We start from the raw sequence: 14,891 nt of genomic DNA, 5'->3' as shown, positions 1-14,891 counted from the left end.
AAAAATACCGCCTAATTCATGAGTTATAGCATTCCAAAGACGTGAAACCGCGCGCGCGGTCCTTTAAATTGAGGTCTAATCGCACCGAACTTTGACTGCCCGCAGTTCGAAAAATACGCGCTCCGCCGGCGCCATTTTGGTTTCGTTTGCAAGGTCTCGATTCAGGCTATTTCCATACTCCCTTTGGCAACTATGAGCAAGCCCAAGCAGCGGCAAACAAAGAAACAAAATTGAGCAAAACGCGCTCTGCTATTGGTTCTCAAAATCACGTGACCAAAATGGCGACTTTTGGTTGGTTGACGGCGTCGACCGTTTGCAGCCCGGCGCCATTTTGTGTGGGTCGGGCAGTCCCACTGTCACGGCGAAGTGAGGTTTGTGGGGCGCTAAGTGCGAAATATTTCAATTTACGCAAGTCTTAGTCTAAAAGCACTAAAAGATATTGATCCGAAGCGCGCTGGGAACGCTGTATCGTTGCATCCTTGTGTCTACATTCAGCAGCCACGCTCCACGACGGTCAGATAACGCCGTAACCGGCGATGCTTAGCATGACAGCGAGGATTGAACACTCATCCTGAGGGAGCGAAAGGTATAGATAGGAAGCGCGTTGTGTACGCTGCATCGTCTCATCCCGTTATCTATAATCAGCCATGCGGCGCCGACCCGTTATCTACAATCAGCGACAAAGCGCCGACGCTTCGTGATGACCTGATAACGCCTACGCTGCTTATAGCGCGACGACAGCGAGGAGTGGCGCGTACAGACAGCGTAATCGTGACTGCAGATGAAAAAGCGATACCTAAGCAGCTTCCGTTGGCAGCCAGCAACGGCGCGCGCGATAGATCGAGATCTCCGATAAACCTGATGACGCGGCGCCAGCGGCGGCCGCGAAACGGCGTCCCTCAAAGCGCAGAATGGGAAACCTTGACGAAATAAATTTGCTTCTCAATGTTTTGGGGGGCAAGATGACCAAAGAGCACATATCGTTTGTTAGGGGCTGACTGCAATCACAGCGCCGTTGTGAGGTAGAATCGCGCGCTGCAGCTTGGGGGAGGTCACAGTGCAAAGGCACTCCTCCAAACAATGCCATCTATTCGCCGGCAATTTGCTTGTTGCAACCGCAGTTATGTCGACGGGAAGTGGTGCTTTTATATCAGAAACCAGCCAGAACTCACTTCAGTGATTTCTAGTTACCCTTAGTGCCACAAAAATATGCCAAAAACGTTTTTTTCGATTTCTCAAAACTGAAATTTTGGCATGCACAGAATTTTGGAGGAGCGATATCTCCAATTCTATATTAGCTGTTACTACAATTCTTTTTGTGCTAGAAAGATAAATGCACAGGTTGTGCAATAAGGCTAAATTTAAACTACTGCTTCCTCAGGAAAATTTTGGAAATAAATCGTTTGTCTCAGTAGTCAAAATGAGCTTTTTCTCTGTAATGTTTGATCAGCTGTAACTTTCGTCCAAGTCGTCCTAGAATGCTCATTTATGCCTTATTGCACTCCTTGGTGATTCTAGATCATTTATAAATAGTAATCTTCTCCACAAGGTCTTATGTTAATTAACCAAACTTCCTCCAAACAAGACATATTTTTCATGATAAATACAAAACTTACTGCTGCAGGGGGAAACTGTTTGCAGTTTTAGAATCAGCACACGAAAATGTACAAACAGTGAAAATTTGGTGTAAATCTGTCCATAAATAAAAAAAATAGTTCTAATAGGGGTGTCCCCCCTTCATCTGCCCACCTAACTGTCTGCTGCCCCTTACTACGTTTGCCTTCTCTTGGAATCCATTCCATTACCCTTATGGACCATCGGTTATCTTGCCTTCGCATTACATGCCCTGCCCAAGCTAATTTATTCCTCTTGGTTTCAACTAGGATGTCATTAACTCTCGTTTGTTCCCTCACCCACTCTGTCTGCTAACGGTCTCCTAACGTTACATCTATCATTTTTCTTTCCATAGCTCACTGCATTGTCCTTAACTTAAGCTGACCCGTTTTTGTCAGCCTCCACGTGTCTGACTCATAGGTGACTATCAGTAAGGTACAGCTGTTGTAGACTTTTCTTGTGAGGGATATTGGCAAACTGTCATTCATGATCTGAAAGAACCTGCCATATGCGCTCCACCCCATTCTTATTATTCTAGTTATTTCCCTCACTACCTACCCTAAGTATACATATTCCCTTATTAGTTCAAGCACCTCGCTACCAATTGTGAACTGCTATTCCTTTGCAAGACTGTTGATCATTACTTTGGTATTCTGCATGTTAATTTTTGGACCCACCATTCTGCTCAGCCTGTCGAACTCACTGATCATGCTTTGCAGTTCATCTCCTGAGTGACTTAGCAAGGCAGTGTCATCAGCGAATCACAGATTACTCAGGTATTCTCCGTTAACTCTTATCCCCAACTCTTCCCATTCCAGGCCCCGGAATACCTTCTGTAAACAGGCGGTGAATAGCATAGGCGAGATCATGTCTCCCTGCCTGACACTCTTCCTCATTGGAATTTTTTTGCTGACTTAATGGAAGACTATGGTAGCTGTGCAGACGTTTTAGATATCTTCCAATATTTTTACAGAACACTCTTCTACACCCTGATTCCGCAATGCCTGCATGACAGTTGAGGTTTCCACTGGGTCAAATGCTTTCTCATAATCAATGAAGGCTATATATAGGGGTTGGTTATATTCTGCGCATTTCTCTATCACCTGACTGATAGTGTGAATGTGGTCTATTGTCGAGTATCCTTTACGAAAGCCTGCCTGATCATTTGGTTGATTGAATTCCAAGGTTGTCCTGACTCTATTAGCGGTTACCTTTGTAAATACCTTGTAGGCCACAGAGAGTAAGCTGATCGGTCTGTAATTTTTTAAGTCCTTGACGTCTCCTTTCTTATGAATTAAGATAATACATGTTAGCGTTCTTCCAAATTTCCGGTACACTTGAGGTCATAAAGAATTGCGTATACAGGGTGGCCATTTTTCTAGCACAACAGACCTGCTGTTATCTGATCCTCACCAGCTGCTTTCCTCCTTTGCATTGCTGCTAAGGCTTTCTTACCTCCTCTGTCATTACTGGTGGGATGTCCCATTGCTGTGCGCCACTGCCTCTCTCCTTAACATTCCAATTGCATTCGCTACTGTATAGATTTGTGTAGAACTCTTTGGCTACTTTTACTGTCTTATCCATATTGCTGATGACATTGCCCTGTTTGTCTCTTAACACTTGCATCTGGTTTTTACCTATGCCTAGCTTCCTATTCACCGCTTTTAGGCTACCTCCGTTCTTTAGGCCCCCGTACGCAATGGAAACTTTTGACTCTACTTCCTCGAGGATGAATGGTGATGTCACGCTCACTCTTAGCACTCCTTGTGGCCTCCACAAGAAGTCAAAAACTTGTGCAAGGCCTCTGCCGCTGCTGCTCGTGCTGGTACTTATCTTGCACTAATGATTCAACGGAGCTGCGGCAGCCTTAGACTGTAGCGATGGCTATGACAGTGCGGGCTTTTCTGCCTCATGAACTTCTCAATGCTATTGCATTAATATGTCACATTGGCCTATATTCTGTTTATAAGAAACCTCATCTTGCTGTTCCCAGAACACTGGGTTCCATCAGATGAAGCAGGTGATCTGAATGCTGGCATGCTTAACTACAAGCAGCCCAACCGAATGTGGACACGGTTAGAATGACTTGTTGGCACTCCTGGAATTGGCGCTGGTAACTGCTTTGTATATTTCACTCTGAAAAGGGGCGCATGAAGCCATTGTGGGTATTATTTTTTTTGTATATTCTAAAGTTTCACAGTTGCATTTACAGATTTCCTCTTATGAACGTTCACAATGTTTTTTTTCCCTCTTCTGCCCATGGCAGGTGCACGGCCGAAATCGGTGGCCACCTGGGCCGCTCCTGTGTCTCACAGCTCTGCAAATGGCGGCAGCATCGCAGCCGAGAGGAGCAGCGTTGTGGGCTCAGGTTCACCCATTCCACTGACTGTGTGGGCCAACCCACAGTCACGACCGCCAACCCAGTATTTTCAGAGCCTGAGACAGATCCAGTCAAAAGTGGACTCTGGTCGGCCCCCTCATCGCTGCTCGGGCCAGGTTGTGCGTGTGCCTCCGTTCACCATCAAAAGTGACGTGCCAGCAGCCACTGCCGCCACGGATGGGGGTGCCACGGCGGCGGATGTGTCGAGGCCATCTGACCACAGCCGTCAGCAGGGGGGCACCCTGGGTGTCGCCAGCAACAACAACAATCAGGTGGGCAACGGTGGTGCCAATGGGGATGAGGACGAGGATGAAGCATGCGACAACTCGTCGGCAGCAACGGGCGAGCCTTCACCAGATGCCTCACCAGACTTCATGGCAGAGATTGATGCAGAGTCCAATCTGGTCAGCCACTGCCTGCAGGTTCGTGCACGCGTAGTGTCAGCTTACAGCACCTGTGCAGAAAGTAATGAAGAGCCACATTGAAAGGTTGCATGCTGTTTGCACTGTGTAGTTTGTCTACGTGCCTGCGAATGTGCTGTCTAGCCTGTGTCTGGAGGGATGGCAGCGTTAAAGAAACCTGCCACTGTGGGCTGGTCCTGAAGGAGAGGCAGGCAGAAAAGTTGTATTGGTCTGATTCATTGTAGCTATTGTATTCTATAAATTAACCGCGAAGTTGTTGCACAAAAGGTATATATTGCACTGATTGCGGTCTAGCGTGGTGGGACTTTGAGAAATGCCTTTGCAGCAAAGGGTGCATTTCAAATTTTTATTTGCGTACTAATAATTATCAGATTCTGTTCTGTAGGTGTAAATACTGAAGTTGAAATGGCGGTTTGCTGGATTTCAGCTGTGCCGGATTAGTTAAGTAGTGTGGGTCCATGTTGAGCAGCACTAATGTTTGCAGGAGGCAGAGCTGTTGGAGCGTGAGCTCTCGCGGAAGCTTCGAAAGCAAAAACGAGGCCCTGACCCCGACGCTGTCCCCTACACCAGGCCACCAGCACTTCGAGGGGGCGGCACTGCTGCCCCAGTGCCTGGCGCAGCATCTGGGAACCTCCCTCAGAGACGCCGTGCTGCTTCCACATCGGAGGCCAAACCGAGCAGTGGCGGGGCAGTGACCGCGCACACTCGGGCCGCCTCACTGCATGGTCCCCTGCCTCCGTCTGCTAGGAACTCTTCGGCAGCAAGGTCGTCTGGGGTCATGACCAGATCTTCTGGCTCAGGCGGCGCGGCGATGGTTGTTAGGATTCCAGGAGCAGTTGCTACTCCCTCTATGCACCTCCAGGGTCGGGCAGTTTCCGGATCAGAGTCGCGACCTCCACATAGAGTGTCTGGCATCGCTGTGTCAACAAAGCCAGCCATTCGCCGGTGATAATGCTGCAGACCTATTTTTTAGCGGGGTCTTGTTCCTACTGTGCTTTTGGTCGAGGGAGTGCTTTGTCGGGGAAGTCTGCAGCGCATCTTTGTTCGCACCCTCCCTGGCCCGGGCAACTTTAGTGCAATCTGGACTGTACAGAAAGGCAGCTGTTTCAGTGCATCCTTGCCAAACAGGCTGTTAAAATGATATACTCAGTCGCATTGGCATAGTGGATTTTCAGCCTCAGAAAAGTCTGTTAGTGCCATAACACAACAGTGAGGGAGATTGTGCATTAGTTTTGCAATAGCTGTGAAAGAACAGCCCTTTTTTTTTGCTGTAGCAAGGTTTAATCAGTTATGTTTGGTGTGTGTACACTTCGACCTTGTCAGTCTGTAGAAAGAAGGGTGTGGGCCTTCTAAATTGATGTGCGGATAGGCTTGTGAGGTGTGGGAAAGTCCTTTAGTTTAAAAATTCACTTTCATTTAGGAGGAAACTATGAGTGTTTTAAATCATGTTTAAAAATAAACATTTACGAAGCGTTATCCTGTTGCTGTAGAACTGCTTTCATAAATATCTGTTCTGCTTCAAAAGCTGGCAAGCCGTGGCACATGTGTACATGCTCTGTGTGTCTAAACCATGCAGAGTTTTAGAGGCATAGAGTACCACTACTGCACAAGTGCTACCATCTCATTTCGAATCAGCAAGCAGTGTGGAAGTTCATCTCAGTGTAGAATGTACAGCATCTGTGGAAGTAGTTGCAGTTAAGTCCTTTCCCTCCATAATTGTTAAGCACATGCTTTGCACCTTCCATACCAACATGAACAGGAAGTATGTGCATGTAGTAGACTCCCTTTAAAATGAACATTATTGGCCCATGTAAATCTTGTCAGTTTAAAAGTTTAGCTTAACAAAAGTGCCAGAAGTACTAGCATCAGGCATACGAGAATTATTATTAAAATAAAAATGAGGCAAGCATAAAGGGGGGGTGAACCTGTATGGAAACAATTGACATTCTATGAAAAGTGTTTTCATATGCATCACTTGAGGTCAGCGATTATGCTATTCCACATTCGAGCCGTTATTGCAACGGCAGCTTTATCGTGGAGGAGGACATGTAACAAGCATTTGCTGAAAATTGCTCGCAGTCCTCATGCTTTCAGAAAACCTGATGTATTTGAAGAGTACAGCCAGTCTAATTACATGCCACTTGCAAGGGCATCCACCGGCTGGAAGAATGCTTGTACATACAAACATGTTCAATCACTCATGTTCAATTACAGAGACTGCAACAGCATTTTGCGTTGTTGCTTTCTGTGTTGCGTTGTTTTTTTCTCACAGAGCGCAACGCAACAATGCAAATCAAGTGGCCATTCAGTGGTGCGGCGCTGCAGCAGTTTGTATCAACCAGCATACACAAGCTAAATGTTTGTGCTACATAAGTGTTTGAAGTTGGGCGTAAAGGGTGAGACAACGGGCAGATAGCACACACTATCAGTTGGGGAGTTTCCTCCAGAGGCACATAATATATATGCTTCAGTGAACGTCCAAACAGCAGAACCCAAATGCAAAAACAGCACGAAGGGGCGTAATGCTGCGGGTGACACATATACCTGGCCGGGCAAGGTAAGAGACAATCGATAGTGTTGGTATTTCTGTCTGCTGTGCCATCCTTTGCTCTGTTTCAAAATCTTTTATGCTAACCAATTATTTTGCATTGTGCCCATGGGTAATTGAACCAAGTTGCCCTAACTGTTAGCTTCAGAGCCTGTTTTGAAAGAGAGTCTCGTTTATTTGCATTTATCCGTGTTTTCAGCTTGCATTTTTTTCTCGGTGATTTTAGGTTTGTGTAAATGTAAGGCTGTTTTCATTGTGATGAGAATCCACTGATCATGACCTCATGTCATGTCCTGACGTCAGAAAAAACTTTTAAACTAAGTTCACCAGGGAACCATTGCAGACCTAGAACTTTCACTAAGCACTGTACAGCGTAATATTCTGTTCTTGTTTATTAGGATTACACGTCAGGTATATTCGGCACTTGGGCTCTAAAGGAAGGTGCGTCACCTCCACTGTAGTCAAGCCAAGGTGCAGTTCAGTGTCAGCGTATTGCTGCTTTTGGGAAAAATCTGACAAAGTATGAAGGTCAGATGCATTGCTTGGCATCACTTGTCAGTCATGTGATCAGTTTGCCTGTGGCAACAGCAGAAGTGTGCAGCTGCTCGGGGCTTGAGGGCCACACGCATGTGCGATCAGCACAGCTGTTTAGTCAGTCTGCATGTAATGCACACGAAGGACCTCCCACACAACATGTGCCAACCAAGTTCACTTGCAGGCTGTGGCAGCATATTCCATGCCCTGTGCTTATTGTAAACATGTCATTCATCACACGGCTTCAGTTGCGCTGATCGACATGAAAGGTGTTTTTTTTTCAGTGAAACCTGAACAAATAATTTTTCTACAGTCATCTGTGTGCACATGCCTATTTTGTAGTAAATTTTTTTTTATAGAGACGCTTTGTAGAAGGCAGTGAAAACGTAAGGACAAGGCAATGCCTTTTATTCCCTTTCTCTGTACTGGCTAATAATTGGCTCGCTGGATGCTCCCATGAAAATGGCTCCAGTGGAACACCTACCGTGTGTAATCTGCTTTGGGTTCCTGGAGTTTTCTAGCACCAGTACCCAGAATGCAAGTCATCAGTGCAGGTGCTCATGTCATTGACTTTTCATCCTTGCATTAACACCTTTTGCTGCAATGACTTGTTGTTTGGGAAGGGTATTATATTTATCTAAGTTATACTATTTAATAATGTGTTCAGTATTGTTTCTTCATTAAGGACCTTGTGCCCTTGCTGGTCCAAATGCAGGAATTATATGTTGAGATTTATTTTGTCGTAATCTAGATTTAATTAATAGTTACTTTGTGTGTGCTGTCTTTTGTGCAGGTTCTGTTTCAGTTTTTTGAGTGAGCTGCTCGAGACCAAAGATTTTTGTTAGTCTTCAGTGTGTTGTAGAAGAGTTTGTGTTTCTTTGGGTGTAGTCATTTAGTACTGATGTCACACTTTCAAGCACAACAGTGAAAGGTTTAACGCAGGTGAACTGGTGAGGTGTGGCATCAGTAACTCACTATTTTTTGTGCCTTGCTACTTTTTGCAACAGTTCTATACATCTGAATGAGCAAGACTGATTGGTTTGTGCATAGAAGAAGTTTGCGGGGATACGGTGGCTGCAGCAGGCAGAGGACAGGGTTAATTGGAGAGGCATGAGAGAGGCCTTTGCCCTCCAGTGGGCGTAGTCAGGCTGCTAATGATGATCATGAGCAAGACTGATGTCAGAAGTGTTACGTGTACTTGTTTTCAATCATGCAAACACGTTCTTCTCTTCCATAGTTGGGAAAGTGCTGGCATCAAAGATAAAATTCTTTAAAATATATGCCTCATACCTCAGCCATGCAAAAGTTTAGTTTTTCTCAGTTTCTGTTGTCTGTTAGTTGTTGTCCATTACATGTTCTATGATGTTTGTGTTGTGTAGGGCTTGATGGAATGGAATGGTAGGATGTTAAAGTTGGCTTTGACGGTAGCCTGTTGCTTGGAACAACCTTGTGTCACTGACCAAGTCTTAAATGCTCCTGTCATCCTTGACAATTCAGTTTCTAGTCTTGTGAGAGAGTGAACAATGTTTGGTTTCATTGCAGAGTCATTTTTAAGAATGAAGTTTATTTTTACGCTGTAGTGTTTGACTTATTTAAGGAGCGTAACTGCCAGTTTCTGCACTAATTTTAAGTTGTGGTTATGCAGGGAAGATTCAAACTCTCTGAACGCATATATGCATATTGTTTGTTACCACACAGGTGTAATCTTTGTGAAGATCACATTCATTTAGCCTCCATTTGATGAAAATGATGTGTTGAAGCAAACTGCCGACACTGTGCTACCTAGTAAGGATCGGCTGTTGCCCACACAGTGCTTGCTGTTCATTTGATGCTGATATGGGTAAGTGAGCATATTTTGTCTTGGTTCTTGTTTCGAGTTTTATTTTTGGGGGGGTGACATTAAATGTGCTTCTAGTTTCCTGTGCACTCTAAAAGCACTGTTTGCTACAAAAGTAAGATGTTTTGTTCGCTGTAATAGTGCTTACTTCAGCAAGCTGAACCACTTTTAGTTAGAGCTGTCAATCAAGTACGAACAGAAAATTGCTACTCACCCATCTATCGTGTATCAGGCTATTTACAAAGAGATGTACATAGTAGCTACATAGCATCATAGGTACCCTGTAAAATGCCTATCAGAATGCTGAAACAAAAAGTGATAGCTACTGCAATGTAATGTGTTCATAAAAAGCACAGTGAGGATCGTGCACACAACCCAGTTCTAGAGAGCAGTTGTGAGAGAAGGTGTGGACCTTGCAACTCATTGTCTGCTGTGCACCCACTCTTAGTGGCAGCAGTGCCAATTGGGAATCTTCTTTTTCATTTCAGTTTGTGTGAACATTGCAGGACCATAGCGCACTGTTCTAACGATGCTCGCAACATTTTGCAACTGTCCTTGTAGAAATGCTGTTTGAGCAGAGCTGCACTTTAAGTCATTGTGCCTTTGGAGTGTGTTTGCTGTGCACAGTAAAATCTGTCTTTATTTTTGCTGTATGTCACAGGTGGCACATCTGACCAATATGTGTCAGGTTTTGCCTTTGGGCTATGGAACTTATGACACTGGTTTTTGTCGCGTAAAGGTGATGTGTGTGTTCTTGTGTGCGTCATTAGGTCTCATTAAGTCTGACACATATGTGCCTGTGAAGTATAGTCACAGTCTAAGCGTCATTGTCAAGAATGCTACAGTGATTGCAGTTTTAATGGTTAAAAGATAATTGATGCAAGTGTGACGTGCTGACATTCACTTGGGTGTGCATGGCACTTTGCATAGGCTTGCATGCGTGTGTGTGCACAAAATTCAGCCCAGAGGCACATTTTGGCTGATTTTCTTGCCAGTTGAGGTACAGTTAAAGATCAAATATGGTAGCAAAATGACATTGCTCACACTACTTATGAGCATCAGACACCTGCAAATAGTAGATGTGGCATGCAACTAACTCAAATATTGGCTTGTGGGAATAATTGGACTTACCACCAAAAATCATGTTACGCTCTGTCTTCTTTTTTTCGCTTTCTTAGCTGATGTGTTCCAGATATTTTCTGTGCACTTAAAGAGGCATTTATTACTGTGACTGGCAAGGGCCATTTTTGACTTTAACCTGTAAGGTGTTTTGTTGCATGTATAGGTGAGAGATATGTTTAAGATTAAAAAAATTAAAAGAAAAGAAAGAAAAGCCCTCTTGTATAAGTTCGTTATGGGTGTGCAATGAATATTTTTGCACTCTTGCCTGCTATGCAACCAACTTACAGCTCAAGTCATTTTTATAATGCCGCTCTGGCTGGTTAATTGAATCAGCACCACGTGATTTATTTTCTACCTGAGAAGCATACTGCTGAGTACAGTACTAACCAGTGAGCTGATATAGCTCGTACTATGAGAAATGAACAAAGGAGTTAAGTTGGCAGTGGAGAGGTGTCATTGTGTTACTTCAACATGAGAAAAAAAAGGCATCATTGTTGTGGGCCATTCCAGCGGAACTGTTTTCACAGTTGTGCTAGCGTGCTTTTCTCTGTGGGGTTGTTTGTTTGGGAGAAAACTGGAGCAAATTTCTGCTGCACTTGTGAAGTGAATAGTGCACTTGTCTACTTAGGTTACGAATTCTAATTGGCTGTCACCACATGGCTCCGTTTGCAATGCTGGCTGATCCTGCTGTGTTGCATGACTGTGGCATGTGTTGTGAAATGTTGCAAAATCGAGATGACACAACATTACACTACATCTACCCAGTTCCAAAGCATCATGTTAGTTCTGCCCAGGATGTTCCCAGAGGATTCCGTAACATCTAGCACTAAAAGCCATAGTATATTTCATTTTGTAAAACATATATGAGGGGCATAACGGAGACATCATTTTTATTGGGTCCACTCTGACTAGTGCCCCGTGTATGTTGCCGTAGTCCTGACAGCACATGATGACCCAGAAGTTTTATGAGGAAGCTGCCTGGAGGCTTGTGGGCCTGATGGTGTACGTAGCTTTGCATTCTCATTCTCCTTCCTTATATGGTGTGAAAAAATGCTGCTGCTTGGTGTTCAGCCATTGTACTATATATTGATTGCATTCAGAGTCAGTCATGTTTGAGGTTATGCCAGGCCCCTTAGATAGCCAACTCACTGAGCTGGCACCATGTGTTGACTAGCAGGCCTGATGTCTGATTCATTTGTTCATGCTGTGATGCTTTGTTGCTTAGAGAACCAGTAAGTGTGCTGTGCAATGCTGGCAGTGGCTGTCAGAAGAATGCTGGGGTCAAAGCGGAATAACAATTGTTGCACAGTCGGTGGATGCCAAAGGCAGCCCCTGAAGCACTTAAGTCACAATAGTGGCCTATGTTTCCTTCACAGTGGGAACCTGGTGTTGCTTGTGAGTGGCATGCAGAGATAATTGATCGCTGTGTATGAGTGAGGTGATCTTTTGGTGCAAGACATATGTGGCTTAGAATAGTGAGAGGAGATTTAAGAGGCTTGCAGCTGATCAGTTCGAATCTGACTGCACGAATTGGGCACTTGCCTTTCTTATTTAACCCTGGGATGTCTGTAGAAAGGCATTCCATCACCCTTACTCGAACCTTGATATAACGAACATGGATGTTACGAATTATTGGCTATATCAAAGCCTTCATAAATATTTTTAGCAAAGGTAAAATTTTTTACTTTATATATTGAACGCGGTTGGCCCTAAAACAAATATATTGAACTCCCCAGTGCCAAGTGGTGCCCGCTTGGATGGCAGGCGACATACTTTGCTGCACTACATGAGTGGCTAGTGTTGGTACAGAAGCATTCGCGCATGTTTCATGTCTTTATCTCGCTCCACGGTGTCTCGCACTCGCCAGCACAGTTCCGCAAAAGACAGCAGCGTGGACTGTTAATAGCCGGGTGGTTGGCACGCATTCCCTCCTCTTGCTCCCATCAGCAGAGTCTCCGAAGCAGCAGTGTGGACGGCTGTAGCCTTGCAGTCACCAGCCTGCGGCACGGCAGTACAATTTGCGTTGGCTTACACGGAAGAGGTGAAAACGGCGATAGCTTTCTCTCTCGCATACCATTTTCAAAGCTACACGATTGCTACGCGGGGAAGCCACCCTAGTTAGTGCTTGGCCTGCCACGTTGCGTGCTGGCTATGCTGTACGGGGAAGCCAGCCTAAATAGCGCCGGGTTTTTTTGCGGCCTCTAGGGTCACCGTGAGCACCTTTGAAATAGCACTAAAATTTCGGAACATGTCGCTCCCTGCTCTCTATTGAAGGTAACCTGAGTTGCCGTCCCTTCACTAAATTGCGCTTTTCTTGCATGCGTTTATAACAAAATTTGATATAAATTTCTGCGGTATCAAACTATTTGACTTCTTTTTACCTGTTCGCTATAACAAGGTTTGACTGGTGTCCTGTAGACTTCAGGCATGGTGGCAGTGATGTTTTTGTTTCATGGCTTTTCTGTTGCATCACCACTGATTTAGGATATTGCACAGGTGTTCTTGGAGAATGTACAGGCAAATATAAATTTGCTCTGCTTGGGTGTGCAGGTGGTGCAGCAGCTGCCATAGAGGTCATTGCTAGTTTCCATAGGGCATTAACAGATGGACCAGAGTGTGTGTCACTGTCAGGCAGTACCTTCAGACCCCCAGTGGATGTCTGGCAGTACCTTGAAAGAATTTTTGGTAGTGTGCACCAGGACTGTTGTTTCCAAAGGAGTATCAACACTACTCAAACTTTGTTTCCATTGAGACAAACAAATCAGCAAATTGCAGTGCACTTATGACCCGAGGCAACTTTGACTCCGGTCACTAGATAAATTCTTAATTTAAGCTGATGCTCTTTAATTTCTTCTTTTTTAAAAATTTAGTTGAGGGGAGTAAAGAGTACCTTGGTGGTACCTGGTATGATGCACTTAAAACTAGAAAACAGTTCCGTGGCTGGTGTGGTACTTTTGTGGCTGTGTGCGCTGCACAGTGCAAGACTATTTACTTTTCAAATTATTTGTTGTGGTTCATGGATCAGAACCTGTTAAACATTTGGCTAAACTCGGAAATAAGACGCTGGTTTTGGTCGTGGAAAAAGTTCACCATCAAATGGAAATGGGAACTCTTGCTTACAACACTGGTCGTAATTGTCACGGGCACTTTCTGGTTCCACAGCTACTGGGGTGGAGTGGTTTCCCTTGCTGCCAGCAGCAGTGTGAGAGAATAAGAATGTAGTCATTAAAATCTTATGTGTTTATTCTTACTGTATGTTTTATCTTGGCACCACTTATTTTGCACCAGGATAAAAAACAACCTAATGAAGTCAAGCCTAGACCATTAAGTGTGGCAAATGGTATTGGTTCCTTTCCAAAAGAGTTCTGTTTGGCTTTTTGTCACTAGTCAAACCATGATTTTTCAACTTCCACTTCAGCTGCTGCGTAATGTGTGCAGCCTTTATTAAACATGTGCAGCCCAATGGTTTGCTTCTAAGTCGCGTAATGGGGCTGTTGTTGCAATTTGGGAGGTTATAGTCATTTTAGGGGTCAGGGCAACAGTTCCTCCCACCCTGAAGAGATTTGGAATGCTGACAATGCAAAATGAGCGACATTGCATGGCCCAGTGGCAAATGTGGGCAATATATGTTTGACAAAAGCTCTGCATTTCAGTTGGTACAGAAGTGAAGCAGTTCTCATAATTACAAAAGAAGCTCACTTACCTGCCCATTATGTTCCTGTTATTTCTCTGTAGCAGCATGTGTGGTGCTGTGATGCCCAGCATGCTAAGAGGGCAGAGTGGACAAGAGTCTCATGCAATAAGACTGGCCTTTTTAATCTCTCATAGTATTTTTATGGCTTCAGCACAGTGTGTTAGCAACATGGCCTTTTAGTTGCTAGTCCTTGTTTTTTACTGTGGAGGTGTGAATTCGCATGTTCAGCTAATGTGAATTTGCATTTGTGTTTACAAACTCTGTCACCGCCAGGAATGGGCCTCACTTTGAGTGCACTTGGTTGTGTGAACAATTATTGCTCCTGCTGTTTGCATGTATGCGTTTGTGTTTTCAATAAAATATGCAGAGGCACACTGAGAGTGGCATTTGGGCTGTGTCTACTCCTGTGCTATTTTTGCAGTGTATATTGCAAAAATACCTGCTGTCTGCCTGCTTGAGAGATTCAAGCAGGTAGACGGCATTGCACTCAATGACATTTACGCGGCAGCTGTAAGAGGCCAAAAATGCACATGAAACGTGTTATTTGGACAAATGGTTCCTTTGCGTCAGTAAGTGGAGAGAATGTGTGCTCTTTTATCAAGCTTTATGCCCAGTGGGAAGGTCAAAATGTTTTCAGTTTTTCAATTTTATGAAATAGAAGCAAAAAAACAAATTATGATGTCTGCAGCACTCAGAAACACGGACAACTTGAAGGAGACACCACATGCGCTAACTTTCAA

General features: G+C 44.5%; 1 protein-coding gene across 1 annotated transcript in view; it reads left to right on the top strand.

The window, feature by feature from the left end:
• LOC149355150 (uncharacterized) overlaps window positions 1-14,531 on the top strand; it is a 32,976-nt gene extending 18,445 nt beyond the window's left edge. The window contains exons 7-8 of the mRNA XM_089576074.1: window positions 3,881-4,416; window positions 4,901-14,531. Coding sequence (XP_089432200.1) covers window positions 3,881-4,416; window positions 4,901-5,365 — 1,001 coding nt within the window. The 3' untranslated portion in view covers window positions 5,366-14,531. The remainder of the gene's footprint in view (window positions 1-3,880; window positions 4,417-4,900) is intronic.
• The last annotated feature ends 360 nt before the right edge of the window (window positions 14,532-14,891 follow it).

Source organism: Amblyomma mixtum, chromosome 3 (assembly GCF_055824585.1).
Source record: "Amblyomma mixtum isolate Tamu chromosome 3, ASM5582458v1, whole genome shotgun sequence".
Taxonomy (NCBI): Eukaryota; Metazoa; Arthropoda; class Arachnida; order Ixodida; family Ixodidae; genus Amblyomma; species Amblyomma mixtum.
This window is presented reverse-complemented; position numbering and strand designations above follow the sequence as displayed.